The 25,152-nt window shown below is 46.1% G+C and overlaps 1 protein-coding gene across 4 annotated transcripts in view; it reads left to right on the forward strand.

Moving 5' to 3' along the window:
• The window catches only part of BCL9 (BCL9 transcription coactivator), a 57,318-nt gene extending 35,979 nt beyond the window's left edge, over nucleotides 1–21,339 (forward strand). For 2 of the 4 annotated variants that reach the window (XM_066571910.1, XM_066571911.1), the window contains exons 2-9: nucleotides 6,981–7,063; nucleotides 10,043–10,349; nucleotides 11,920–12,236; nucleotides 13,141–13,330; nucleotides 13,801–13,900; nucleotides 14,318–16,547; nucleotides 18,213–18,473; nucleotides 19,517–21,339. In XM_066571910.1, coding sequence (XP_066428007.1) covers nucleotides 10,297–10,349; nucleotides 11,920–12,236; nucleotides 13,141–13,330; nucleotides 13,801–13,900; nucleotides 14,318–16,547; nucleotides 18,213–18,473; nucleotides 19,517–20,634 — 4,269 coding nt within the window. In that variant the 5' untranslated portion in view covers nucleotides 6,981–7,063; nucleotides 10,043–10,296 and the 3' untranslated portion in view covers nucleotides 20,635–21,339. The remainder of the gene's footprint in view (nucleotides 1–6,980; nucleotides 7,064–10,042; nucleotides 10,350–11,919; nucleotides 12,237–13,140; nucleotides 13,331–13,800; nucleotides 13,901–14,317; nucleotides 16,548–18,212; nucleotides 18,474–19,516) is intronic. The other 2 variants (XM_066571913.1, XM_066571912.1) reach the window with 2 other exon arrangements.
• The last annotated feature ends 3,813 nt before the right edge of the window (nucleotides 21,340–25,152 follow it).

The following is a 25,152-nucleotide window of genomic DNA, read 5'->3' on the forward strand; positions in this document are numbered from 1 at the left end:
AGAAAACACTTTTTTCTGCCTCTTGAAAATAATAATTTTATATATATATATATGCATATATTAAAAAAAAAAAATTAACCTTCTTGTGGTTGGGGCATAGAAGGTTGAAACTGTCAGGCAAATAGCCACCATCCAGCAGAAATGCTTCTGAATGCTTTAGTGAAAGGCAGCTTTGATTTGACAGTTATGAGGCTTTGAAAATAGCGCTGTGTTTATACAGCACAGTAAATACTTTGAAGTGCGTTAGGCTGTGCTGTACATGCGTGGCTAACTAGAGGAATATTAAATGCCTACATCTTGTGTTGAGTGAGGGAGGATCCTGCAGCAATTGGAATTGCATGCTCCTCGTACTTTTATAAGATCGTGTCAAAGCAGTAGATTTGATAATAGACCTGATTATACAATTGCTTAATTTCTTGTCAAAATAACATTTTTACATGCAGTGTTCTGAGATCTTAGAGGTGACCTCATGTTATTTATCAAATGTCAGTTTTTCATCCCAGCAGCTTTGATATAATCATGTAGCATCGTGGAGTACTGTGTACATGCAGTTTTTGCTTGCTGGAGTTCTTTGAAGTGCCTTACTCCTTAGAAGAGTCATTGCTGTGCGGAGGATCCTGCATTTAATAGCTGGGAAGCCAGTGTGAAATCACTGCACTGTGTCACTGAGGGTCGTGCTGCCTCTCACATGCCTGATGTGGGTCTAAAAGCAAGGGAATGAGAGGTTCAGTGCACCAGGGACAAGCACACCCTGGCACACATTTTACCCAGCAGTAAGCTGCAGGGATGTAGTAGCTCTTCAGCTCTGCTCCCATGGGAATGCTGGGTTTGTGGTGTTGAGCTCCCCAGGTGCCTGAGAACAGCAGGAGGGCTCGTGCAGAGGAGCAGAGCAGAGGGATGGCTGGTGGTGACAGTCCTGAGCGAAAACTGGTCTGGCAGGCAGTGCTCGAAGGTAGTGATGCTCAGGGGGGCCTTGGAAAAGTGCTCATTTGGGAGGAGAGAGAGCGGAGAGCTGTAAAGGTGAAGGTTGGCATGAAGGAAGGTGTACGGCTCGCCCCCAGCAATTCCGGCTGGTGTCGTGTGTCGTGTCCCCTTGCAGCAGAGTGCGGAATTACTGCTTGCTGTAGCACTGGGTTTTTCTCAGAGGAGCTCTGTCCTGTACTGACCCATCCCAGCCCCACTTAGCTTATGAAAACTGACAAGATTGCAGCCCAAGGAGTTACGCCTGAGGATTGCTTCTTATCTTTCATTCTGGAAGCCTGTTGAAGGGATGCCGAAAGGGAAGGAAAAAGCACTTGGGTTTTTTCTGTGCTGAACTGATTAGGGACTTGTTTCTCCCAAGCCTTTTGTTTAAGCAGTGTGGTGTTAATACTTGTAGAAGAGCAAACTGCTGTCTCCTTTGTCCTGTCTCCCTATCCAGTATTTCAGCATATTTTCCCCCAGCCCCTTTCAACAGATAAGTTTCTAGAGAATGGACTGCTGTCAAGTTTGACACAGGTGTCTTTCACCTGTGGTTGTTCATGCTGATGTCCTTATTTAAATTTTTCAAAAAATAAACCCAGAGAAGTTAGAGGAAGGAGATTGCCCGTGGCTTCTCCTAACTCCTGAAAAGTAAATGAAGTTTTGACAGAAGCCAAAGCTATGAAAGCAGGGCATAGAAAACTCTCATTACCCCCTGGACTCCTGCATGCAATGCTGACTGATGCTAAGGCTATTAACTGCTAACATGACATGGAAAGCTGCAGAAGCCTGTCATACATTAGGGAAATACTGTTAAAATGTTTCTTGAAAAATCCCTTATTGCTCGAGCTTTTGATCTTTATCGATGTTTACAATAGCTGGGCACTCCATGGCAGCCCGGCTGCTGCTCAGGTGAGCGACGCTCCACACAAGGAGCTCCAAACTGCACTTGTAAAGTACATAGGCTGCTCCCAGCCCTGCTAGCAGAGGTGGAGCTGAAGTGATGCTGGCAGCTGCGCCAGGCTGAGCTGAGGTCAGCGTGATGTCGTGACAGGGAGCGCGACCATGTCGTGACAGGGAGCGCGACGGCGGCCCCGACGCCCCGGCCGACCCGCACCTGCCAGTGCCACTGCTGCTGCTGCAGCTGAAATGGCAGGAACGCTGAGGGGAAGTGTTCATAATGTTCCTGTGCAGAAGCAGATAGTTGTAGCTTAGGCTTTGAGGGGTTTTTAAAAGAATTTTTCTCTTGGCTTTTTCCCCAGGCTGATTTCTGGAACTGTGTCAGAATCTGCCAAGAGCTTGTTCCAGTCCCAAGTGAACCAAGTAGATCAAGTGTTTTTTACATAATAGCAGATGGGAAATTGAAAAGCTCTCAGTGTTTGTCTGTGTACACCTTGAATTTAATCACCAGCGTCCATAAGTGTCTGTCTCCTCCACTGCTTTGGAGAAGGAGTTGTACAGAGTCAGAAGCTGTCTAGGACAGCCATGCATCCCTACTGGATTAATAATGCACTGAAATGTTGTTAAATACATTAAAAATAAAGTTTAATGGACATACAGTTGTCTGTTTGACGAGAAGTGTTAGTGTTATTCACAACTCTTGAAAGTTACACTTGTGAGAGTAGCGGGCAACATGTCTGTTGCAAAAGACTGTTTTAGAATGATTTTTTAAAGTACCTAAAAAGAATGATTACTTACACAGCCTTTATATCATGGCTACTGTTGGTTATCCATGCACTTGTCAGAAGGAAGAGAATAGTTGCTAGAGATACCATTTTCTCAGAAAAGGGGATAGTGGCATGAGAAACTCATACAACACTTAATTCTCTGAGCCTTTGAGTTTGTATTGTGCTTTGTCAGTGATTGTCTTCACTGCACATTTTAAGGATGTAGAGCAAAAGATTGGATTTTCTGTGGCCTTTGTTGTTTTGAATGGACTTCAGGAGAGATTTGTTCTTTGGGAAAGGTCCCCATCTGTGGTGATAGGGGCTGGGAGGAAGGGTGTCTGTACTGTCTTATTTGAGAGGAGCTGCATTGTGTGACCACACTGCATTTGCATGGGCCCGATTAAATATTCTTACAGTTTCTGGGAGGCTTATCCTCCGGTCCTAAATTCTTAGATTAAAAGAAACAACACAAGGGAACTTCTCTCCATGTAATGGCATAGAATCTTGCATGCCCTTTTCCTGTCTGTGTCTGTTGGTCTTCAAGGTGCTAATTTTAGGTGAATCTGTCTTTGCTCAGCCCCTTTCTCTGTGCTTCAGGGCTGGATCTAGTTGTAGGCAATAACCTACTCATTTAGAGTTCAACAGGGATGCTTACACCTGACGTGCAGGAGAAGGTATTTTCCCTGTGGAGGTTGCAAGGAGTAATTTCTGGTATAAAACTGTGAACATAGAGATAATGCTGTGCAGACTTTGGAATAGCAGTGATTTCTCTGATGTGGTAAGATGGAATTCTCTGGGAGATTGTGAGAACTTTGTGCATCATTTTTTATTGTTATGACACGAACATAGGAAAGTCCATACTGTTTCAGGGTAAGTTAGGACCATCTAGAAACTGATAACTGGCTGTGAGTTGCTATCTAATCACCTTACATGAACAACTTACCTCTACCTACCCTGGAGCATCCAAGTTACCGATCTGAAGGTACCTGAGGTATTTTCTGCCCTTGTTAATGAAAAAAGGGCAGAGGGACCTGGCAGAAGATGGGCACAAATGTATTTCAATAAGCATAAGTTTATCCATGCCTTTGCCATTAGTCAGCACTGCCTCCTTTGTGCCAGTGAGCACATGGACACCTTGTGGGATGAAACAGGAAAGTTGTCTCCTGAATATTATTTATATCTTCACAAGTGCTGGATGGGATAGAGTTGGATTGGTTTACACTGGTTGAAGTTGCTTTCCTGGGTCCAGTACAGAGCTGGTGTGCAGAAGGTAAGGTTGCGTTTTTGACAGACCTATTTGAATGATGATGGGTTCAATCCTAGTAGTATGACAGGCTTTATCCATTCCTGAGAAAGGATGAGGAGGACAGCTTTTGCTAGGAGGCAGAGACAGATTTAAAGGTGTATTTAATAGCCCTTGGTAGGGAGCCCTGTCTAAAAATTTGGACTGCTTCAAGGGATTGAAGTATCTTGTGTCCCTCTATCCTCAGGTGTCATAGGGAGATGTATGGGGTGTAGAATATTCATGTCATTTTATCTATTTGCTTTTACATGATCTTAAGGAAGTCGGACAGCTCAATAAAAGCTTTGAATAACACTTCCTGTGTCCTCCTTGTTTGCCAGGCGCTCTCCTTATCAATGAGGTGTGTAATCAAGCACTTTATTAAACAGCAGCTTATTAAAAAGTAATGTGCAGCTCAGCTGCAAGTGTGTAAAATAAGCAAATGCTCAACAAATCTGCTAAGTGCAGCACGTGATGAAAACCAGTGGTAGCTCTTGGGTGTAGTGGAGTCACCTTTTGCCAGGGCAGCTATTCTCCCTCTCATGTGGTTGAATGAGGGTCGGAGAAATTGGAGGTGCCCTTCCCAGTAAAAATGTGCTGAAGGAGCGCGTTGGCTGATTCATTGCCTTGCCCCACCTCTCAGGTCACACAGGGAATCCACTGGTGGATGCACTTGCAGAAGTTTGCTTCCTGGTGGCTGTCAGGATCAGTGGTTGCTCAAATACCTCCTGCTGCTGCTATTCTGGGTTCCTTCTAAAGCTTCTGTGCTTCCCTGAGCAATCTCTTATCCCACTCTCTCTCCTTCCTTACCCATTCCACTGTCAGAGATACAATTCAGGGTGCAGGCTCAGCTTGCATTCAAAGTTATCATTTGTTTTCTGCAGCAGCAGGTCTCCAGCCTTTTTTCTTTTTCCATGCTGATTTTGAGCTCTCACCACCCTCAGTCCAGCACAGACTGACAGTCTCAGAAAGGCCATGTGGAAAATAGCAGTGTGCTCTTTCTTGTATGCAGAGAAAGGTTTCTTGCCTTTAATGCTTCATGTCACAGTCAGGCCACAAGTCTGATACTTTTATCTACTTGGTATGCTTTTATTTCATCTCTCCACATTCTCCTCCTCAAAGAGGGAGAAAAGACTGAAGTGAATCAGTGATAACTGCAGCTGTTCCTGCTGGAATAGCCATAATGAAATACACCTCCAAGTACTTGACCACTTGTCACTATCAAGCTTCTCCAGCTTAGGGCCATAAAATAGGAATTAGCTAGTTTGATTTTTTTTAAAACCTTCTATTTGCAGTGCAGTAATATGGTGGCTGGTTCATGGAAGTACAGGGGTGGTCAAAATATTTAACTGAAAGGTAAACTGAGATGTGCATTTGCATCTTATTAATTACTCTGTGGTAGCTGCATTGTGTGCATGCTGTCAGCCTTTTGCCCTTAAATTCACTGTGAAGCAAACTGCCTTGTGCTGACAGGGCTAAGACTGTGCAGGTGAGCAGTAGAGATGGGACACTAGGGAATGGAATTGCAGTGCAGTAACTGGGTAGCCTAAAAGATGGATGATGCCCCTCTTGCCGTCCTGAGCGATGGTCTGCAAGGCTGCGATTGAATGTTTCAAGGAATAGAGCTCTGAGCAATGTCGGTGATAGATTCTCTCCATCCTGATGTGTGCTGGTGTTCACACGCTTTCCGCTTCAAGGGAAAAGGTGATTCCTGTCCCTGCTCTGGTAGAGGTGTGTCAGTATTGGCACTGGCATGGCTTAGCCTGTATTGTTTCGTTGGGTGGGGTGGGGGAAAGGGGAGAGGAGATATAACTGGGTAATTGGATTCAGGGATGGTTGTGCTGCTGTGGTGAGTTTTACTGGATGAAGCAGCTTGTTGCGATAGGTGTTTGTTTCAGCTTCTGTCTGCAGGTGTGACTTGGCTAGATAAGGATGGTCTATCACGTTGATGATTTCATTGTTTGATTTGGCTGGTCTGGGTGGAGAATGTAGCTGCATTGTTTGGGACTAGCTTTGTAGTTTGGTTTTGTGAAGTGGATTACATGGCAGCACGTTGCTACGTTATTAAGGTGAAGCTGCAGTAGATAATAGTTGGAGAACGTTGGAGGGAAGAGAATATGCACAGGCTTTCACAATGCATAACTAGTTGAGCCTCCAGCTCCTGTGTTTCTGTCGGGAGACCTGGTCAGCAGAATGTGTTGGGATTACCCAGAAAAATTTTGGTAGTGATTTCAGTTTGCAGTTGTACTTTAACTGCGAGGCTGTCCATGCTGTGTAAATAGCTGAGAGTGCTCTGAGATACCACACTGGCCCTGACAGTGTGAGTGTTGTTTGGATTCATACTGTCTTGCAGCCTCTACAGTTTTCACAGCGGGTGAGGGAGAAGCTGGCAGGTCACTGCTGGTTTTTTTGCTAACCTCAAATTCAGCAGTAAGCTGCTCTTCAGAGCATGTGTTTCCTTGTATTGCTGAACTTTCAGGCATTTATACTTGCTTTGGATTCCCTTCCTCCTGTAGGGTATGCAATGATGTGAAGTAGGAGCTGCCAGAGCAGTAGATAGTGCTTCCTCCTTCTAAAACCTGCCTGGTTTTCCCCTAGATGTGATTGCCTGGCTTTACCTGATATTTGATGTTTCTGTTTATACATTGTCTGGCTGTGGAGGAGGTTGCATCTATGAAGCACAAGGGTTTGGCAAGAGTTGCTGGGCACATTGTGAGGGGAAGGTGAGCCTTTGAAGAGAGGTGGGTGCAGAGAAGGGAAGATGACATGCCCAAGTTTTGTGCCAGCTTCTCTAAGCACAGATGAGCTCATGGGAATCTGGCTGGCTAAACCTGGGAGTGCTCAAGGAGGTCTGCCCTATCTCCCCTCCATGGGCAGCGTGGGTCTTCAGAGTCATCAGTCTGATGGTGGCTTCTTGGGTGCTGAAAAATCTTTCCAGGCTGAGCAGAGGCTTCCCCTTGGTAGTTCAGAGCAGCTTTTGATTTCTCTGCTTCTGTGGTTGAATGCATGGAAGGGGTGTACAGCTTAGCTGTGAGTTCTTGTTGGTGAAACCTTTTCTCTCCTTTTTCCAGGTGACTTTTTTTTGTGAGACAAGTGGTTTGCAACTCATGGCCTCCACGATGAGTACTGCAGTGTCGTGACACCAGGGGTCTTGGTAAGCTACTTGTTGGAAAAACAAGGATCTACAATCTATTTCCATGAATGCAGATCCATCTCTTTTGTCTATGCAGTTAAAGTTTGAATTAATTTAAAGCCATCCAAATTGTAGGCTGCAAGCAAATGGGGTGGGGCTACATTTTCACCTGTTCTCACCTCCTCTTCTGAGCTTGTAATGATAGTGATGCGGTTACATGATATCAACCAGGTCAGGGGGAAAATCCAGCTGAATAGAAATTTTTGTTGTTCTCATTGGGTTAGTTCCTATTCAGATCTTTCCCTGATGTGGTGAGAATGAGTAGCCAGCTGAACCATCCCATTTCTCTGTAACCTTTGCCTGCCATACCTTAAAGCCATCCTGAAAATACAGCCTTGGATGTAGATTTCCAAAATGTCTTGAAAGGGGTTTGACCATTCACTGTCACTGACCCTACCTCTAATTTTAAAGCAATGATACAGGCTTTGCTATGGTAGGCAGACTCCAACTGCAAAAATACATTTCTCTAGAGCTTTTCCATTATTGAACCCTAGATTCCCAGGCATATATGTGTTAGAAGTGCATTGAGAAAAATCATGAGACATTCCATTTCACATTATAAAAGATGGTACATTCCCTGTATGCAGAAATAAGAAGCTGAGGAAGTTGAGTTGCTGTTGTTCCTCCAATGAATATATTGATGTATCCTTTATAGCTCTTTCTGGTAAGAATAAATTTAACTGAGATTGGAAAACACAGTTCCCTTGCACAGCACATCACTTCTAATATATGGAAGATGTGTATATAGAATAATAAAAATGTAAAGTTAACAAATTGGAGGGTTCTCCTCCCACCCCTGGGTGAAGTACTTGAAAGTTTGCTGATGTCAGGAATACCACGTAGCCAATGTGATTGTGATTCTTATCTTCATGTTTTCCCATTGCACTGTGCAAGACTGGGACCCTTGAGACAATTCTCATCTTGTAATAAAAGGTAAAATAATGTATAAATATCCAAATGGAAAAGCTGGGGATTAAGCAACCAGAATACTTAAGTTCATCATGCAAGCATTACATCCTGCTGTAAACATCAAGCTCTGCTCACTGTTATGCTGCTACTCCTGTTCTCATTTTTTTTTAACCTGGAATTCACTGTATTTTCAGTCACACCTTTACCTTTAGTGAGGGTGCAGAAGTTTCACAGAGTTCCACTGGCCTTTACAGATCTGTCAATCTCTTGGAAGGCAGAGTTGGGTGCTGTTGATAATGTTACAGTTTTATTTAACAAAACAGACATGGGAGCCAAATTTGCATGCAAAGATGATACAATTTAGATATGTGTGAAGAGATTTTGTCTCCTCTTTAATGTATCTGTATAGAACCAGCTGTAATTGCAACATGATAGTAGGAACAATAGGGATAGGGCAACTCCAACATTGTTCCCAAAATCAGTGGGATAACCAGCTAAAGCCCCAGAGAGGCATGTGGGTCCTCTGGAGTGTGTGGCTCAGACTGGAGTTCATCTGATTATGCCTGATAAGAGGACTTTAAAATGAGACATTTGCTGCAGAAACATTCCCCACATTTTAATAGGTTCATGCAGCACCGTGGAGGTGAGAATAGGCAGTAGGATGACTTCTCTGACTCATTAAGGAGATGTGGGGTAGAGAGGAGAATTTTTGTAGGTGATGCAGAACTTCACACAACTAGTGCAGTGTGGATCATATTAAAGTAGAGCAGCACAAAGTCACTAAGATGTGTAACAGCACAACCTCACAACTGTACAGATTTGGGGAACTGAAAAACTGTGGTGCTTAATACTACAAGTTGCTGGTAACTGCTTGGCCAGAGGTGATCATAGAGTGCCCATGTCTTTTAATCCTCTGGTGTCATCAGCACATAAGCCAATTTTTTGTTTTGAAATGCAGTTTGAACAGTAGTTTCTTCATAAAATTCAAGACACTCCCATCCTAATAAGATTTATTTTGTTTCATTTGGTATATATGGGAAGAAACTACTTCTTTGGTGCTGAGAAGGAATATCGGGAATATTTACATTTGAATAATATTTAACTAGCAATGCTTAATACATTAACAATAAATCTTGGTTAGATTCTAAATTAAGTGGATTTGCATCTGAGTAGGTGAGATGAACAGGAGAGATTTTGTTGAAACATAAACAAGACAGAAATTTGTTCCAAAATAATTTAGCCCAGAGCACATAAACAGTAATGTTCAATAGTTTCCACCTCCAGAAGCAGCTTTATGTGCCTTACTGCCTGCGTCATGCATATTGTTTCTTAGAAAGAAGCTGAAAAAGCTGCTGCTTTTTTTGTGCCTTTTTTTTTAAAGCCTCAATAATGTGTGGTGTGTTGCTGAGCAAATTTAGCTGGGTACTACTCCAGTGCTTTTTTCACCTTTCTAATAGATATGATGAGTGACTAACCTCTCATGCTTTCAGAGTAATCACACAGAGCAGTAACTTACAGGTGGTCAGGAAAGCATTTTATTTTATTTTTCTCCCTTTGTGTAACTCTTAGCACACATCATTGAACATGTGTCTGGGTATATTGGACCAAAGAGACAAAAGATTTAAGCAGAGTTTATGTTCTTAAGAAATTTCAGATTACAGCCATTCACAGGGGAATTTTGGATAGCTAAGTCATGTTGGGGATTTGTACTTTTGGCTTCCTACTGACTTTTGAAATGTCTTTAAGTTGAGCACAGATGCAGAATGTAAGTGTTCAGATACAAGGTGCTTCCCTGTTTTGTTGACTCCAGAATGATTTGCTTTGGACAAAGGGAAGATGGCCTCACTGCCTGTAAACTGAATGGCCAGCCAGGGCTGCCTCTGGTCTGAAATACACATCTGTCTGAAAGCTCTTCTTCTCTCTCTTCTTGGGAATGGGGGAAGAATTGCCATGCATTTCTTCACAGCAGACACATCTGCTTGGGAAGTTCCTCATTGGTTTTCTGTTCTCTCCTTGTGGGGTGGTTTGCAGTGTGCCCTGGAGATGCGAGACTTCCCCTGGGCAGCAGGAGGCACGCATCTAGAGAATGCTGGAGCTGCAGGAGGGAAGTGCCCAGTGCAAAAGCAGCGAGGAGCAAAGAGAAAAAAGGCAAGCAGGCAGCCAGCACTGAGAGAAGCGGGTGGCAGGAAGCGCTTCGACGCTGCCTCTGGCGGCACGCTCCCCAGAGGAACTTGACGAGAGCCCATCTGCGTGTGTGTGAGACTGTGAGCTCAGGATTTCTGTCAATGCATTCCAGTAACCCCAAAGTGAGGAACTCCCCGTCAGGCAACACACAGAGGTAAGGAGAAGAGGCTGCAGTCAGCTGCTGTGGGTTGGTGCACATTGCCATCCCTGCTCTGCTGCTGGATTAGCCCAAGGACTGTAGCAATGTGGCTTCCTGCTCCCTCTGTGCTGCCATCAGCCTGCTGAGTATCTGAGCAGTGGGTGCACAGTGCTGGTGGTCTCCATGCTTGCAAGGCTTAGGATGAGCTGAAAGCTGTAAACCCATGGGGCATGGATTCTCCATTCCTTGTGCTCTTCTCCCTTTCACCAGGTGCCTGGATAGGCTGTAGGAGAGTTATCCTGCTGTTTCTATCGTGGTTTTTTTTTTCCTTTTCTCCTCTTCTAATTATCTATTTCCTGAGAGATAGTTGGGCATCAGAAGGTCTCCCTGTCTGTACTTTCACACAAAATGCTTTCTCCATATTATTGGCTTGAGCAGCCTGGAGAACTGATCAGCTGAGCACTGAGATCCTCTGCGTCAGTCACTTGCCAGTGCAGCAGGTCAGCATTTATTCTCCACTAATTTGGAAAGGGAAAAATATGAAAGCAAAGCAGTGTCCAGGGACTTAGGATGGTTCTGATTGACAGCATTCTTGAGTTTGAGTATTTACTCCTAGAGGTCATCTGGAGCTTAGCAGTATTTCAGAGGGAATGCTTTTGAGTCAGATGTCTGTCCAAAGGAAGGACATCTTGTGTGAGTCCCACAGTGAGGATGCTAGGAAGTACTGCCTGTTGGAAGTGATAGTGGTGATGCTAAAACACAATGCAGAAGATCCAATAGCAATGGAGTAAGTGGAGGGTGAGGAGGGAAGGGGTGCCTAACACCTGTAGAACCCAGAGGAGCAAAATATTTTTGGGATGCAATTTGCTCAATGGAAGAGGAATGAAAGACTGAGTCTCCTTTAGCAAACTGAGGAGAATTCATCTGCCCCATTTTGCAGGAGTCTGCTTGGAGATGGTATCCTTCTCTTTCCTTATTCAGGGGCAGGTTGTAGCTGGTTTAATTGTTTTCACGGTCAGAGGTTTGTGTTTCTCTGGCAGCTCGCCCCGGTGGATGACGAATGCTGCAGTAATGCTGGGTTTTCCTTGTGCTCCCTGTAGAACTGGATAGGGAGGTGCAAGGGAGGGGTTGGGGGGGTCTGCTGATCAGAGCTGCAGTGTAGTTGGGGTCCAGGAGAATGGTGAGGGGAACTTTATAGTGCCTTGTTTGTTTACTCTGAGCTGGTCTTGGTGTGAGGTGCTTCTCTGTGCACATAGAAACCGTTGTCTTTATTGACAGAAGTGCCAGAGGTGGGTCCTCTTGTGACAGCAGTTTCTGGGATCTGGCAGGTCTGTGGTTTGCCCTGGTGCCTTCTTGAGCAATGAGATTTCATCTTGGATAATAACCCTTTCAGGGCATGTTCAAAAAAGCACCTGCATGACTCTAAGCTTGCAGGCATTTTTTATTTGTCAGCAATTGTCTTAGCTTGTAAAGGTGACAGTGGTTGTTTCTGCTTCACTCTAATCTGTTCCTACAGGGCTGAATGAATCAATGGTGTGATTTGTCACTTTTTCCTTTTCTTTCTTTTTTTTTCCTCTCTCCCCAGCAGCCCCAAATCAAAGCAGGAGGTGATGGTCCGTCCCCCTACAGTGATGTCCCCGTCTGGCAACCCTCAGCTGGATTCCAAATTTTCCAACCAAGGCAAACAAGGGGGCTCCACCAGCCAATCCCAGCCCTCTCCCTGTGACCCCAAAAGTGGAGGTCACACCCCCAAAGTGCTCCCGGGCCCGGGTGGGAGTATGGGGCTGAAGAATGGGGCTGGAAATGGTGCCAAGGGGAAGGGGAAGAGAGAGAGGAGCATTTCAGCAGACTCCTTTGAACAGAGGGAAGCTGGGACTCCTAATGATGACCCAGAAATCAAAGGTACGTTTGCTAGGGTTCATGTGCAAGTGCAGACAATTAGTCTGAATCTTCTGTGAGATGGAGAATTGCTCTGCAAGTATTAGTGAGACATTTTGTTTGTCTGAGCTTCTCAAAGTTCCAGCCAATGAAGTCTAAAGGTCTTGAAAGCAGGCAAAGAGGAGAGGTTGTCCTAGCTGGCATTGGTAAATGTCTTGTTCACGCTCGGTTAGAGCCCAGACCTGACTCTGGTGGGAAAGTTCCTTTGTAACTCTTAAACTCCCCCAGAGGATTTAAAAGTACAAATGCAACCTGTTGGTCTCCTTCTGGCCTTTGGCCTTTCAGGAACTGTTCTGTTGTAACTGGGGTTTTAACAATATGCAGGTCTGTTTTGTCAACATAGATACATAACCCGTAGCACCCTGACTGGTAACACAAGCCAGAGAGCTGGGATTTCTGTTCCTGGCTCCAACATTGCCTCTGTGAGGCAGTGCAAAACCAGACCATATGTTCAGTTGTCCATCTTTGTTGTCCATTTGCTAGGTCACCTAGCTAAGGTGGCTGAGCAAAAGAAAAAGTAAAGTTTTGCAAGAGTGTTTTCGTGAGGCAGACATATTTATCTTTGTTTCTACATAAAAGTATAGTTTTCCTGCTTTATGTGGTCATTGGATAATTCAAAGGATCAGTTGTGGGAACTGCTACTTTCTTTGGAAAGGGACACAAGAGGAGCTTTCTCCCAGTGTTGCTTGAAGGACCCCAAGGCTTTAGAGGAAAGATATGTAGTGTAATAGAAGAATTGCCTCTAGTGGTGCTTGTGGAAGAAGCAGAAAATTTCAGAGGAGAAAAAGCTCTGATCAGTTTCCAGAATTGACTTGCAAAGAGATCCCATGATAGTAATTCCCTTCTTTTCCCCTTTGTCCCTTTCCAGACTGCAATTCTGCTGATCATGTGAAGTCCCAGGAGTCTCAGCACACACCACACTCCATGACTCCTTCAAATGCTTCAGCCCCAAGGTCTTCCACACCTTCCCATGGTCTGACTGCCACTTTGGAGCCAGCAAGTGGGCAGAAGACTCCATCCAAAGTGGTTTACGTCTTTTCTACTGAGATGGCCAACAAGTAAGTAGGTAGCTGCTTGAATGTCTTCTGGGAGCAGGCATTACATTTGTGCTCATCTTTTAAGAGATTATCAAGGGCATTTTCTGCATCAAGTAGCAAAAAGTCATTACTTGTTTTGGGGATGCTGAAGAGGTTGGAGTGGACCATATCCCTGCCTTCTTTGCTCTGAGAAGTAATTGTTTCATTCTCTGAGGTATGGGTATATAATTTTTTTTGGCAAATACTGGTGGATATTGTTTTGCAATCCATGCAATGAATAGAAGCCAGGATGGCTTAAACTGAGACATGAACCCTGAATGCTGATGAGTTTGTAGACGTAAGCATTTTTCTTTTGCTACTCATCTAGAGTGAAATATGTGTGGCTAAATCTTTCTGCCTTTTGCCAGCTGAAAGATAGAAAGGAGGCCAGTTAAGAAAAGTTGATTCTTGGTTTCAGCTGGATATCTGCATCTGCCTGTCTGTCTTTGCAGGGCTGCAGAAGCTGTGCTGAAGGGACAGGTGGAAACCATCGTGTCCTTTCATATCCAGAACATCTCAAACAGCAAGGCGGAACGAAACACTGTACCCTTGGTAGGGAATACCTGCATGGGGGTGAGAAGGGGAAATTGTAAATGTGCCTGTGTCTGGTTCAGAGAGATGGATGATTATTTACACTCTGAAATACGTTTTAGGAAGACAGACAGTTGTCATTCAGACTGTCTGCAAATAAATGTCTTGGGTCATCCAAAGAAGAGTTAGAGTCTTGCAATATTTGGGTAGTGTATTTCCAACCTGTAGGTCATGTAGAGCTAGCACAGACAAAAGGGGTCCCTGCAGTAATGCCTTGAGCAAAGTAGGTTTCTGCATTGCCAAAAGGCTGCTGTGTAATTGCTGCATGAAAGCAAATTTTGGGCTGGTGGGATTGAGATTGGGTGTTTTGTTTGCACTGCTGCTTATGTGACATGGCTGTAAGAAGAGCAAGTGACTGAGTGTGGCTTTCTCTTGCAGAATCCTCAGATCACTGCACTTCGGACTGAACCCAAGCCCCTGCCACAGCCCCAGCCCCCCGCTGCCCAGGACCAGAACCCTCCCCAGAACGCCAAAATGCAGCCGACTCCGCCCGTGTCAGCGCCAGTATCCAAACCCACTGGCCCCCCATGTCCCATAGATCAGGACAGTCCCAGTGTGGAAAGCAAAGTGATGTCTGTGGGCAGCCCTGCCAACTCTACCCCGTTGCAGACAGAAGGATTTGGGCAGAGTTCAACCCCCAATAATCGAGCGGTTAGCCCAGTTTCCCAAGGTAGCAATAGCTCTGCTGCAGACCCCAAAGGCCCTCCCCAGCAGGGGTCTGGTGGGGACCCATCCAGTTTGGGTGAGAACCCTGATGGACTGTCACAGGAGCAGCTGGAGCACCGAGAGCGCTCATTGCAGACCCTGAGAGACATCCAGCGCATGCTCTTCCCTGATGAGAAGGAGTTTGCGGGAGGGCAAAGTGGGGGGCCACCCCCGAATGCTGGGGTGCTGGATGGTCCCCAAAAGAAACCCGAAGGGCCGATACAGGCTATGATGGCTCAATCCCAAAGTTTAGGCAAAGGGTCGGGGTCTCGGACAGATGGAGGGGCTCCGTTTGGCCCTCAAGGACACAGGGATATGCCTTTTTCCCCAGATGAAATGGGGCCACCACCAATGAACTCCCAGTCAGGAGCCATAGGCCCGGACCACCTGGACCACATGACTCCTGAGCAGGTGGCCTGGCTCAAGCTGCAGCAGGAGTTTTACGAGGAGAAGAGAAGGAAGCAAGAGCAGGTGGTTGTGCAGCAGTGTTCCCTGCAGGACATGATGGTCCACCAGCATGGGCCTCGTGGGGTGGTCCGAGGTCCTCCCCCTCCCTACCAGATGACCCCTGGTGAGGGCTGGGGACCTGGCGGTCCGGAGCCCTTCCCTGAAGGCATGAACATGTCCCACTCTCTGCCCCCCAGGGGCATGGCCCCTCATCCCAACGTGCCCGGGAGCCAGATGCGCCTGCCTGGTTTTGCAGGAATGATGAACCCTGACATGGAAGGCCCCAATGTCCCGAATCCCGCCTCACGGCCTGGGCTTTCAGGAGTTAGTTGGCCAGATGATGTGCCAAAAATCCCAGATGGGCGAAACTTCCCTCCTGGTCAGGGTGTCTTCAGTGGCCCTGGCCGAGGGGAGCGGTTCCCCAATCCGCAGGGCCTGCCTGAAGAGCTCTATCAGCAGCAGCTGGCTGAGAAACAGATGGGCCTCCCTCCTGGTCTGAACATGGAAGGCATCAGGCCCGGCATGGAGATCAACAGAATGATGCCCTCCCAGAGACACATGGAGCCTGGGAACAACCCCATCTTCCCTCGCATGCCGGTAGAAGGACCGATGAGCCCATCTAGGGGGGACTTCCCAAAAGGAATACCCCCACAAATGGCTTCTAGCAGGGAGCTGGAGTTTGGGATGGGCCCTGGCAGCATGAAGGGGGACATGGGCATGAATGTCAGCATGGGCTCCAACCCACCCCTGGTCCCTCAGAAGCTGAGGGAGGCAGGAGTCGGGCCGGAAGAGATGATGAAGCTGCGCCCCGGCGTGTCAGAGATGCTCTCCTCTCAGCAGAAAATGGTGCCGCTGCCGTTTGGGGAGCACCCGCAGCAGGAGTATGGCATGGGTCCCAGGCCTTTCCTTCCCATGTCTCAGGGCCCAGGAGTCGGTCTGCGGAATCTCAGAGAACAGATGGGGCCTGACCAAAGGACTAACAACCGGCTCAGCCACATGCCGCCACTACCTCTCAATCCCACCAGTAACCCGAATAGCCTCAACACTGCTCCCCCTGCACAGCGCAGCCTCGGCCGCAAGCCCTTGGATATCTCTGCGGCTGGCCAGGTGCATTCGCCAGGAATCAACCCCCTGAAGTCCCCCACCATGCGCCAGGTCCAGTCTCCCATGATGGGGTCTCCCTCGGGGAACCTTAAGTCCCCTCAGACACCCTCCCAGCTGGCAGGAATGCTCGCGGGCCCCACTGCCGCAGCTGCTGCTGCCTCCATTAAATCCCCCCCTGTCTTGGGGTCTGCTGCTGCTTCTCCTGTCCACCTCAAGTCTCCGTCTCTCCCCGCACCTTCTCCTGGATGGACTTCATCTCCAAAGCCTCCTTTGCAGAGCCCTGGGATTCCCCCGAACCACAAGGCGTCTCTAACCATGTCTTCTCCAGCCATGCTGGGGAACGTGGAGTCGGGTGAGTGCTGCCTCTGCTAGCCAGATTTGGTGCTTTGGTTCATGTTGGGTCATCCAAGATGTGCAGCGAAGGGAGGGAGGAGGGCTCCTGCAGCAGGATAAGAGCTGGATGGCCCTTTCCCTATTTGAGGGGGGCTGAGGGTTTGGTGGGTGGCCATGCAAGCGGAGGGTGAGGGCTTCTCCTCCTGTTGTATTTGTGGGTTTGCACCCTGCCTCCCATGTGTTGAGCTCAGGGCTGATCACTCTGAGGATGTAAAAGCAAAAGGATGGGGTTAAAAGGTGTGAAAAGATGTGGAGAATTGATGGGAGAAATCTCTCCTTGGAAGGGTCTTGTGCTGTTCTTCCATAGCTCATAGTCACTGTAGCTCAACAGAGAAGATCCCATTGATATTATTAAAGCACTTTGGTATAAGAGGTTCCTACAAAGACATGCTGAGCAGTTAACCAGCTGTGTATCTAGACACAGGTCAGGAGTGGTTGGTCCTTTCTAGGTTTACATTGCAGACAGGAAGTTGTGATTCAGTTGTTCAGACTTCAAGCATTTTGGAGCCATTTAAGCACCACTGTACATAATATTTTGGTTGCATGCTGAGCCGTGCTGTGCCTGGGACCTTGGGGTCCCGCTGCTGGCACACTTCTGCTCCCACCTTTTCAAAGCTCACCCGCCCTTCAGTCCAGGCTTCCTCAGCTCTGGGCAGCCTCCCCGCCCGAGAAATTCTCCTGGCTGGAAAAGTGGAGCCCTTTGCCCACGTTGCCCTCTAGTGCTGCCGCGGGTAACAGCGGGGACCGGGGCCGGGATGTGCCAGTGGGGTGGGCGGCTCGGGAGGGCACCCAAGTGCTTCAGTCTGTGCCTTGCTTAATGCTTAATGAATGCTTTGACATGCAGCTCTTCCAAACCATGGATCTTTTGGCATTGCAGTTTTTTTGTATTCTCTATTCTCATTTCCTCTTTTGATTGGGAGGGGCTGAGGAATGTGCAGTGAATTTTCAGTGAGAGTACAGCTTCAGTTTAGCATCTGCACATTGGTCTGGGTGGCATAAAATTCATCACTGAAGAACAAAGGAGATTGGAAGTGCAGTTTAGTTACTTCTAGTTTTGTGAGAGGAAGGGATGACATTAAGCTAATAGGTGTAGAGAATGCTTCTTTCACTGGAATAAGCAGCTAATATCTCTATATGAAACAATAAATGCAACGTAAACAGGGGGTTTTACTTGTAGCTCCTGATGCAGCTTGTCAGAAATGTGCTTGCATGTCTCAGCATAATATCTGCTACAGCTTGCCTTGTGCTGCCTATGTCTTTTTTGATTTTAGATTTTGATTTTTATGGCTAGCTCTGGTATCTAAGTCTGTCTTCAGTGTATGGAAATTGAATAGTAGAATTTTCGGACTAAATTGGTAATTCTTCATGTGGATTTGTGGAGGCTCAAGATAGTTCTAGTTAGAAGTGTTATGCAGTAGGATAACATATTAATCAACTTGACCAATAGGTTTGTTTTTTGGTTACCTTTCATAATCATTGACTGCATTAGTCATGTAAAGTCTTGCAATAGGAAAGATTTCTAGTTTTTGAGATTTCTAGGGGAAAAGAGTTTGATTTAAGGAAAACAGTAAGAAGGAGAAAAAATTAAATTCATGCTCTTTTTCTTTTCTTTTTTTTTCCTAAGGTGGTCCACCTCCTTCCACAGTCAGCCAGTCTGCTCCTGCGACTCTCCCTGGAAATCTTCCCTCTAGCAGTCCTTACACAATGCCTCCAGAGCCAACCCTGTCCCAGAATCCCCTCTCCATTATGATGTCCAGGATGTCCAAATTTGCCATGCCCAGCTCTACACCGCTCTATCATGATGCCATCAAAACTGTGGCCAGCTCGGACGACGACTCCCCTCCAGCACGCTCCCCAAACTTGCCACCTATGAACAGCGTACCAGGTAAGAAAATCAAAGGGACATAAGTACAAGGCATCAGGGTGATTTCATGGAAACTTCATCAAATGAAGACAGTGAGATGGGAAAAAACTTGAGGAATATTTAGCCATGGGTTGTTTTTGAGGAAACATTTGCAATTCTCTGAGATGGAAATTCTCCTTGCAACAGTTTTTTTCTGTTCAGAAAGTGTGCATTCTTCAGAAGGTGTCTAATGTTGGAAAGCACTTATGTATGGGAGAGATTCTCTCTCAGGCAGACTGGAATTGTTTGTGTGAATGAAGGCTGCTCATGGGATTAAGGGTCGGACCTACAATGTGTTGTCCAGAGGAAACTTTACCTCTCCTGTCCTAAGGCAGTGCCATAGAAGCTTCACTGTTTTTGGGGGGTTTGTTTGGACACTGAATCATCAAAAACATAAAACTAGACTGTAGCACCTCCACCTTATTGAATTAGTAGTTGAAAAAGCTGATGAGTGGATGTTTCAAGAGAGTGGCAATTGGTGATGAATTATTGATGAGTTTACCTGTAGCTTTGCAGTGTGTTTCACACAGTAATGGTTGAATATATCTGGGGAAAGCTGGCTAATTGAATAAGTTCATGATGGTAACTCATTAACCTCATTGATCAGTGCCTCTTAGTCTTATGAAGGTTACCTGATTTATCACTGCTGAGTTTTGAAAGGAGTTCTGGTCACTTCCCAGTGGACAAGTGTCCATATGCTGATAATCTGTCACAGACATGTTTGCTACTGCCTGTGTCATCCAGACTGCCAGGGAGGTAGTAAAAGTATGGTTTGGATTGAAATCCTATTTATGGAGCAGGCTTTTGTCACTGATAGGGCAGTGACAAGTTTAGGGAGATGGCTGTTCAAGTGGCAAAAAATTTCTGGTTAAAATAGCACTTTTCAAAGCCACTGCTGATGGTTTTTTTACTAGCACTGTTTTTGTGTGTGTGTGCAGACTTGGTAACCTTGCAGAAAGCTCTCTGATGGCTTTATTGATTATTACTGGTTGTTGTCTAAATGTGATTCCTTGTTTCTTCCCTAGGAATGGGCATTAATTCTCAGAATCCTCGAATTTCAGGTCCAAACCCAGTGGGTCCAATGCCAACCCTTAGCCCAATGGGAATGACCCAGCCTCTTTCCCATAACAACCAGATGCCCTCTCCAAATGCTATGGGACCCAATATACCTCCTCACGGGGTCCCCGTGGGACCCGGCCTGATGTCACACAACCCAATGATGGGGCATGGTTCCCAGGAGTCTCCAATGGTACCTCAAGGACGCCTGGGCTTCCCGCAGGGGTTCCCTCCCGTACAGTCCCCTCCACAGCAGGTGCCATTTCCACACAACGGGCCCAGCGGTGGACAAGGCAACTTTCCTGCGGGAATGGGCTTCCACGGAGAAGGACCTCTGGGGCGTCCTACCAACCTGCCCCAAAGTTCGACAGATCCAGCACTTTGCAAGACTGGAGGCCCTGGCGGTCCAGACTCCTTCACTGTTCTTGGAAACAACATGCCTTCGGTTTTCACTGATCCAGAGCTGCAGGAGGTGATCCGTCCCGGAGCCACGGGAATACCCGAGTTTGACCTGTCCAGGATTATCCCGTCGGAGAAGCCCAGCCAGACACTACAGTATTTCCCTCGTGGGGAGGTGCCGGGCCGCAAGCAGCCGCAGGGTCCCGGGCCTGGCTTCTCCCACATGCAGGGGATGATAGGAGAGCAGACCCCGAGGATGGGACTAACATTGCCCGGCATGGGGGGCCCCGGGCCGGTGGGAACTCCGGATATCCCTCTGGGCACGGCTCCGTCCATGCCCGGTCACAACCCGATGAGGCCGCCGGCCTTCCTGCAGCAGGGCATGATGGGGCCGCACCACCGCATGATGTCACCAGCACAGCCCGCCATGCCCGGCCAGCCCGCGCTCATGAGCAACCCCGTGGCCGCCGTGGGCATGATCCCGGGCAAGGACCGAGCCCCCGCCGGGCTCTACAGCCACCCGGGCCCCGTGGGGTCACCTGGCATGATGATGTCAATGCAGGGCATGATGGGACCCCAACAAAACATCATGATTCCCCCCCAGATGAGGCCCCGAGGTATGGCTGCTGATGTTGGCATGGGAGGATTTAGCCAAGGCCCTGGAAACCCAGGGAACATGATGTTTTAAGCTGCTACCATAAGACTGGATGTTCTGATCCTTGTCAAGATGAGATTCCAAGTCCTGAGGGCTTTTTTGGGAGCTTCAGGAGTACAGTTTGGCCATGCAATAGGTGAAAAGAGACCAGAGGATGCTTTGGGAAATCTCGAATGTATGGAATTACCTGAAAAAAAAAAAATTCATTTTAACAGGTTGTTTTTTTTTTAAGATTTATTTTTTAAAAATTATTTTTGTGGACTTGGGTATCCCGTGACGGCACCTGCTTTGAGAATCTGTAGCTGTATTTTGAGAATTGCCATTTGTCACAAGTTGCACCATTCTCTGTATGTTTACGTCCTTTGGACTGGCTTCTCCCAGGACTTTCGGTTATTTTTGGGGTTTTTTGTGTACTGTACTATATTGTAAAAGGGATTTTAGCAGAGACTTTAGTCTTTGGGGTGAGAGGAGAATGGGATTCTAGGCTGTTTACTTTAGGTGGAGAATCCATCTTCAGAACTTCGGACTATTTTCCTTCAACTCCAATGTATAGAAAAACCAAACTACGACCTCAGAGCAGAGTATTAATGAAAAGCACAAAAAGGAACTTAAGTTCAGTGAGGGGAATCTTTTAAAAGAAATAAATAATAAGTTAAGGACATATTTTTCAAATTATGGCGTGCTGTCCAGCACCTTCTGTCTCTCCCTCCCACTCTTTATTAAATAGGCTTCTCTCTCTCTCCGTCCCCTTCTGTCTCCTCCTATGGCAGCTGCAATACATTGTGTTATTTTGGGGAGTAAATCTAGGAGAGCCTCTCCTCACGTGGGGACTCTTCCCACTTTTAGGAAGGGGCTGGACTTGGACACTGTTACATCCTACAGTAGTCTCTCTCACTGTTTCCTATTCTCCTTTTCTTAGAAACCCCAAGTGATTTTATTAATGTGGGAGTGGAACAGACACTAAAAGTTATCCAGGATTTTTTTTTGTGGTTATTTTTTTTCCTCCCCAGCGTAAAACGTTCTGTGTAACCTCCATTAAATTTGGTACAAAACCACTCGCCAGGGCTGTGGTGTCAGAAAAATAAAATATATTGTTTCTTACAAAAATGAACTGTCTCCTTTATCCAGTCCAGTTGTTTCTGTGTAGATCAAACAGCTGGCCAGATGACTGTTTCCTCTTCCTTGTGATCACAGTCAGCCTAGAGGCCAGGTGGGCTAAACTTTGACAGCTCCTAAAAGTCTGGTCAATAGGCAGCTGTGTGTGCTCCTTTTGAGGCAATTCTGAGCTTGTTTTCCCTTGGAGTGAGGTCATATTTCAGAACACCCCAGGAACTATACTTACAGACTTCCTCAATTTGTCGAGGGTCAAGGAACAGATGAAACTTGTCTCCGTCACTTCCTCCTGGAGAGTGTTTGCAGCACTGCAAGGTACACGGGTTTGAGCTCCCCCTGAGCAGCAGTGTCAGTCTGCCAAGGCGCTGGGATTGTGTCCCTCTCTGGGGACTCTGGATTGGTCAGGTCTCTGACTGCCAGCACTGAGAGCCTGAGATGGTGGGGAAGGATGAACTTTAATAACAAAGGTGAGAGAGAAATTGTCAGTGAGCAGATTTTTATGAAGACAGCCCTGCTGAGTAAATTGTTGCTTTGCCACAGCTCTCATTGATTGCTTCCTAATCCCCTGTCTTTTCAAACTTGCCTTTTGAGAGGATTTCAGCAAGGAGGTTTTATGGTCCTGCCCATGAGGAGTGAAAGGATGGATGACAAAACATGGATTGGGAGTTGAGCCCTGCTCCTGGAGAATACCAGCATGAGCCAGATATGGATCTGTAGGCCAGACTGTGGGCTCTGTGGCTGGCTGTTCTCTGGTCCCCCAGCACTGTCTATGGCGTGGGTAATCTGTTCTTCCTTCCACTTATTGCTACTTAAAACTATTTCAATGAGTAGTTTCTTCAGAGGGCTGGCCATTAGTGTGAAAATTCATGTGGAGAATGAGTATTTTTAACATACTTGTGTGTTAGAATTTTTAGTTAACTGATCCTTACCAGGTGGAAAAAGAATTCCTCTTGGTGGCTGATTTACTAAACTTTTGTTGCAGGTGTTATAAAATGAGTGAAGCCATGCACTGTTGGAGGCACGCAAGCCTCAGAGCCTTCTGTTGTCTGCTTCCAAATTCACCTTTGTGCTGTCATGCAAATTTACGATGATTTTGGGTGAGAATTACTCTTTTGACAAAGTGTAGGATGTCTGTTGTGGTGCTTCCCTCTGACAAGACAGGCAGCGTGAAGCACAGGCTTGTCAAGATTTTGGAAAGAGATGACAATGACACAGTAAGTGTTATTTCTGTAGAGCGGAATTACCTCTTCTTTAAGTGGTTGCACAGCTCCCTTTTGAGGACCTTGCATGGGAATTGTTACAATGCAACCTTTTTAAGTGTTGCCACTTCTGCCGTCACTCCTGGCTGTTTTTACCATGTTGAACAAAGCAAAGTTCTTGATCGACATGGAAATGAGCAGAAGGTTTTGGGATTTTTTTAAACTGTCGTAGGGCCTCCTATGCCTGTTAAGATTTTGCATAGCAAAGGATTTGAGGTGGCTGTGACTTATTCTAGGAAAATTAGCACAGGAAATTCACTGTTTCAAAGCCACTGAACAGTGAGAGGATACATTTTAAACATTCTGTGTAATTAAAGTTCCTTCTGTTTCTGTCTAACTTATGATGCTGGCATTTAGTATCTTAATGAGATTTTTCCTACAGAACGTGCAGAAGATGTGCATTCTCCTGAGTCCACATAGGTGCACTCAACCTCAGTGTTTGCACCAGCAGATGAGCAAGAGTTGCTAAGGTCTTAGCTGGCTCCAGTTGTGAAAATGACTGTGTAGATGTGCGTTGATGAACGTCTTTGTTTTGCTCTGATTCTTCTTCTTCCCTTTTTGCTTTGCAAATGGAAAAGCTTTCTAGCTGTCAGCCTTGTGGATTCACCTGAGGATCTGTAAGTCAGGCTCTGTTCCCTCCTGCTTATCAATAGAAACTGTGACTCAGCTTTGGTAGTCATGGTACAGTTGAAGATGGAAAGTGGGTTGCCATTTTTAGTTTTCTTTCCCCATCCCCCCCTTTTTTTTTAAGCTTTCAAATCATCCTCCTCCACCTTTGTTTGAAAGAATGAAATAGACTTTATTCATACATGCTTGGCTGCTCTTCCTCTCTAGTAACATGGGAGGAAACAGTCTGCTGTTCAAATTATCTCATCCCAGATGGCTGCGCAGCCGGAGTGTGGAGAGACTTAAAAGGTAAACCCAGCAGATGGTGAACTTCTGAAACGCGAAGTAATGTGCCTGCTAAATCAAAAGTTTAAAATATTTGAAATCTGTTTGTTTTAAATTAGTAGACTTGCACTCAGGTCATCTGTGAAGTACACTGGCAGTTTTAAGCACCTCCAAATAAACTTGAGATTTGTACCTGTATCATGGGCTATAGCTAATCTGCCAAAGAAGATGACAGCAAGGAGCCAGCCTTAGGAGTTCAGTCCTGACATCCTTGGGAGTCTAATGGATCGCATTTCAGAAGACAGACCAGTGTGTGGAGATCTGGTCTGCATCAGTCTTGGTTGGGATTTGAATGCTGGTAGTGCTTCTGGTACAATACATGTGTCCTGGATCAGATAGATGTGGGTGCCCAAATCTTTCTGAGGGTAAGTTGAAATGCCCCAGTTTTTGTTGCCCCAAAATGTTGGGACTATATCAAATAGGGTATATGCAGGGCTTAATTTTGAGGTGCTTTGTGTGCTCCCTGCTGTGCTGGTTTTCACTCAGGTGGCAGGACAGGCTACATTTTATTGGTGGTGTGTGGTGGTGTTCACAGGGGTCCCAGGACGAGGGAAGAGATGAGAATCTTGACTCCATGTTTCAGAAGGCTGATTTATTATTTTATTATATATATTATATTAAAAGAAAATTATATATTAAAATGATACTAAAAGAATAGAAGAAAGGATTTCTTCAGAAAGCTAGCAAGGAAAGGAAAAAGAATAATAAAATCTTGTGACTGCTCACAGCCTCGACACAGGTGGCTGTCATTGGTCATCAAGTAAAAACAATTTCACATGCTGGGTAAACAGTTCTCCAAATCACATTCCAAAGGAGCAAAACATGGAGAAGCTGAAGCTTCCCAGATTCTCAGGAGAAAAGATCCTAGTGAAAGGATTTTTCAGAAAATATGTCTGTGACAGTGGTGTCCTTCTGCACTCATGATGGTGAATGCTTTCCTTGTGCAGCCTCACTGGCTGCTGGCTGAAACCTGTTCCCTAATGTGACACTTCTCGAGGAAAAATGATCCATGTTTGATATAGGCCTGTATTTACTAAAATGTACTTCTCTTTGCCAGTTGGTAGTAATTCTTAACCTAAAATAGTTAATGATACATGAAAAAAAAGTGATGCTGTTTTGTTTGGGATACTGGGAAATTGTTGATTTCTGAGACTTTTTATTCCACATTCTCAGGAATGCCTCAGCTCTTCCATGCTGTGTTTGCAATACAGTAGCTCCCACTTACCTG

The sequence above is a fragment of the Molothrus aeneus genome, chromosome 2, assembly GCF_037042795.1.
Source record: "Molothrus aeneus isolate 106 chromosome 2, BPBGC_Maene_1.0, whole genome shotgun sequence".
Lineage (NCBI taxonomy): Eukaryota > Metazoa > Chordata > Aves > Passeriformes > Icteridae > Molothrus > Molothrus aeneus.